The 2,500-nt window shown below is 42.4% G+C and overlaps 1 protein-coding gene and 1 long non-coding RNA gene across 4 annotated transcripts in view; one reads left to right on the forward strand and one right to left on the reverse strand.

The window, feature by feature from the left end:
* Positions 1-2,500, reverse strand: part of wdr97 (WD repeat domain 97) — an 18,849-nt gene that overhangs the window by 4,624 nt on the left and 11,725 nt on the right. For 2 of the 3 annotated variants that reach the window (XM_053629857.1, XM_053629858.1), the window contains exons 14-19: positions 2,085-2,261; positions 1,851-2,009; positions 1,107-1,301; positions 808-929; positions 473-641; positions 178-341 (exon numbers count right to left, since the gene is read on the reverse strand). In XM_053629857.1, coding sequence (XP_053485832.1) covers positions 178-341; positions 473-641; positions 808-929; positions 1,107-1,301; positions 1,851-2,009; positions 2,085-2,261 — 986 coding nt within the window. Of the gene's footprint in view, positions 1-177; positions 342-472; positions 642-807; positions 930-1,106; positions 1,302-1,850; positions 2,010-2,084; positions 2,262-2,500 lie in introns of those variants that run through there. The other variant, XR_008386358.1, reaches the window with a different exon arrangement.
* Positions 609-2,500, forward strand: part of LOC128610503 (uncharacterized) — a 2,556-nt gene continuing 664 nt past the window's right edge. The window contains exon 1 of the long non-coding RNA XR_008386359.1: positions 609-684. This is a non-coding gene — a long non-coding RNA (uncharacterized LOC128610503). The remainder of the gene's footprint in view (positions 685-2,500) is intronic.

The raw sequence follows: 2,500 nt of genomic DNA on the forward strand, positions 1-2,500 counted from the left end.
GTGTGTGTGTGTGTGTGTGTGTGTGTATGTGTATGGTGTGTGTGTGTGTGTGTGTGTGTGTGTGTGGTGTGTGTGTGTGTGGTGTGTGTGTGTGTGTGTGTGTGTGTGTGTGTGTGGTGTATGTGTGGTGTGTGTGTGTGTGTGTGTGTGTGTGTGTGTGTGTGTGTGTGTGTGTACCTGTATGGCTGTGTCCCCAGCAGGACGGTGTCTCTCCTGCCCCTTGCTTCTGCTGCTGGTTTAACCTGCGCCTCTTTTTGCACCCAGCAGAAATAACGCAGAACGTCTGAGGGTGAGATCACCAGAGAGAAGAGCGCACTCTTTTTCCCAGCACTCTTATGTATCTGAAAATCACACACACACACACACACACACACACACACACACGTTATTACACACCACTGCTGGGGCCTCACTCTCGATATCCTAGTAAACTGTTTGTGCTGTACTGCGTAGACGTCTTTCGCGCCCTCACTTTGTATTTTGCTGTCCAGCTGTTGAGCCAGTGGTGCGCCAGCTCTCTGAGACATCTCCGAGGCTCTGCGTGTTCGTGTGCCTCGAGGTCCCAGGACTCCAGCTGAGGACGGAGCCACTGCTGAGCCTCGTCCACGCCCAGAGCCTGCAGCATACACACTGCTACGCCTCTACACAGGACAGCACATCGCGGGAAATCAACAGCGACGCCAGGTTGGCTTCTAAAGTCTTAGACACTGTGTCTGTTAATTAGGATTAGAGTTTTTTGAATGTTCATTTTGCTGTGTGTGTGAGTGTGTGAGTGTGTGTGTGAGTGTGTGTGAGAGAGATTTTTACTGTAATCTCAGCTCTTTATCTGCTAGCAGGAGGAGTATCTCCACTGTGATGTCGTAGCTGTGAGGATTCACACACACCAAGAAATTCAGCAACTCCACTGCAAAGCGCTGCTCCATATCTGACTACACACACACACACACACACACACACACACACACACACACACACCAAATAATAATTATTATTCACTAATACAGTTTTTAAAAAGTATGATATGGTGAAGTTTTCTTAATGTAAGGACATGTTTATTATTGTTATTGTGTGTGTGTGTGTGTGTGTGTGTGTGTGTGTGAGATTACCATGTCTTTGTGCAGGCAGGTGCGCAGTGAGTCCAGCAGGCTGTGTGTGATGGTGTGTGTGTTGTTGAGAGAGTTGTGTGTGTGCAGTGTGATGATGGCTTTGAGGACACACAGCTTCTGATCCATAACACAGCGCTTCAGGAAGTCCAGCAGCTGAGCACAGAACTCAGTCAGGGTCAGGGACTCGGGGATACACTACACACGTTATACACACACACACACACACACACACACACACACACATTATATGTATACCTGAGTCACTATGATTGAACGAATACATTTAAAGTTTAAACGTTATGGAAATTGAATTCATTGTGTGTGTGTGTGTGTGTGTGTGTGTGTGTTGTGTGAATGTATGTGTTGTGTGTTTTTAAGTGTGTCTTGAGTTTTATATATATATATATATATATATATATATATATATATATATATATATATATATATATATGTATGTATATATATATATATATATATATATATATATATATATATATATATATATATATGTATGTATATATGTATGTTGTGTGTGTATGTGTGTGCGTGCATAATTGTGTATTCTGTACTGTATGTGTGTGTGTTTGTGTGTTGTGTTTGTATGAGTGTTTTTGTGCATGAGTGTGTGTCTTGAATTTATGTGGGTTGTGTTTGGGTGTTGTGTGAATTGTTTGTGTGCGTGTGTGTGCATATGCATGTGTATATTTGCATCCGTGTGTGTGTGTGTGTGTGTGTCAGACTAACCCCAGGGTCAGGGTACATGCAGTGAAACCACCCCTCCTGCAGGAACTGCTTCAGGAAGTGGGGCAGTGGTGGTGTAGGTGTGTGTACTGCAGTGGGCGGGGCTGGCTTGGGTGGAGTTAGGGGCTTGTTGATTTTAATAGGAGGGTGGGGCTTAAGCGGCTGTGAAAAGTTCATTAAAATGAAAATGAATAGCAGGTAAAAGCTTAACATAATACAAGAACGTGTAACACAAACCTTCAGTGTGTATTTTGGTTTTTCTGGTGAGGGTTCCTCTGGGGGCGGAGTCACACGAGGGGGCGGAGTCGGGCTTTTCGTTTCGGGTGATGTTCCTATGAGGTGTATGATTGAGTTCATACTGAACTCGTCATCGTCCTCCTGATACAAACACTGATCTTTTGTATCTTCTTTCCTCTTTCCGAAACAAACAAACAAACAAACAAACAAACAAACTCGGTTTATAAAAGATTAAAAAGATAAAGATGTTTTTCTAAATTAGTTTATAACATGCACATTTTGGATCAGCTTCATCATTGCCTTATACTTGTTTAAAAAAAAGAAGAAAGAATATTTGATTTTTTTTAATGGAGCGTAAAAGGATGAGTACAGAGATATTTTTAATGATATGGTTTGTTGTTTTATCATTTTTAAAT

The sequence above is a fragment of the Ictalurus furcatus genome, chromosome 7, assembly GCF_023375685.1.
Source record: "Ictalurus furcatus strain D&B chromosome 7, Billie_1.0, whole genome shotgun sequence".
Classification (NCBI taxonomy): Eukaryota; Metazoa; Chordata; class Actinopteri; order Siluriformes; family Ictaluridae; genus Ictalurus; species Ictalurus furcatus.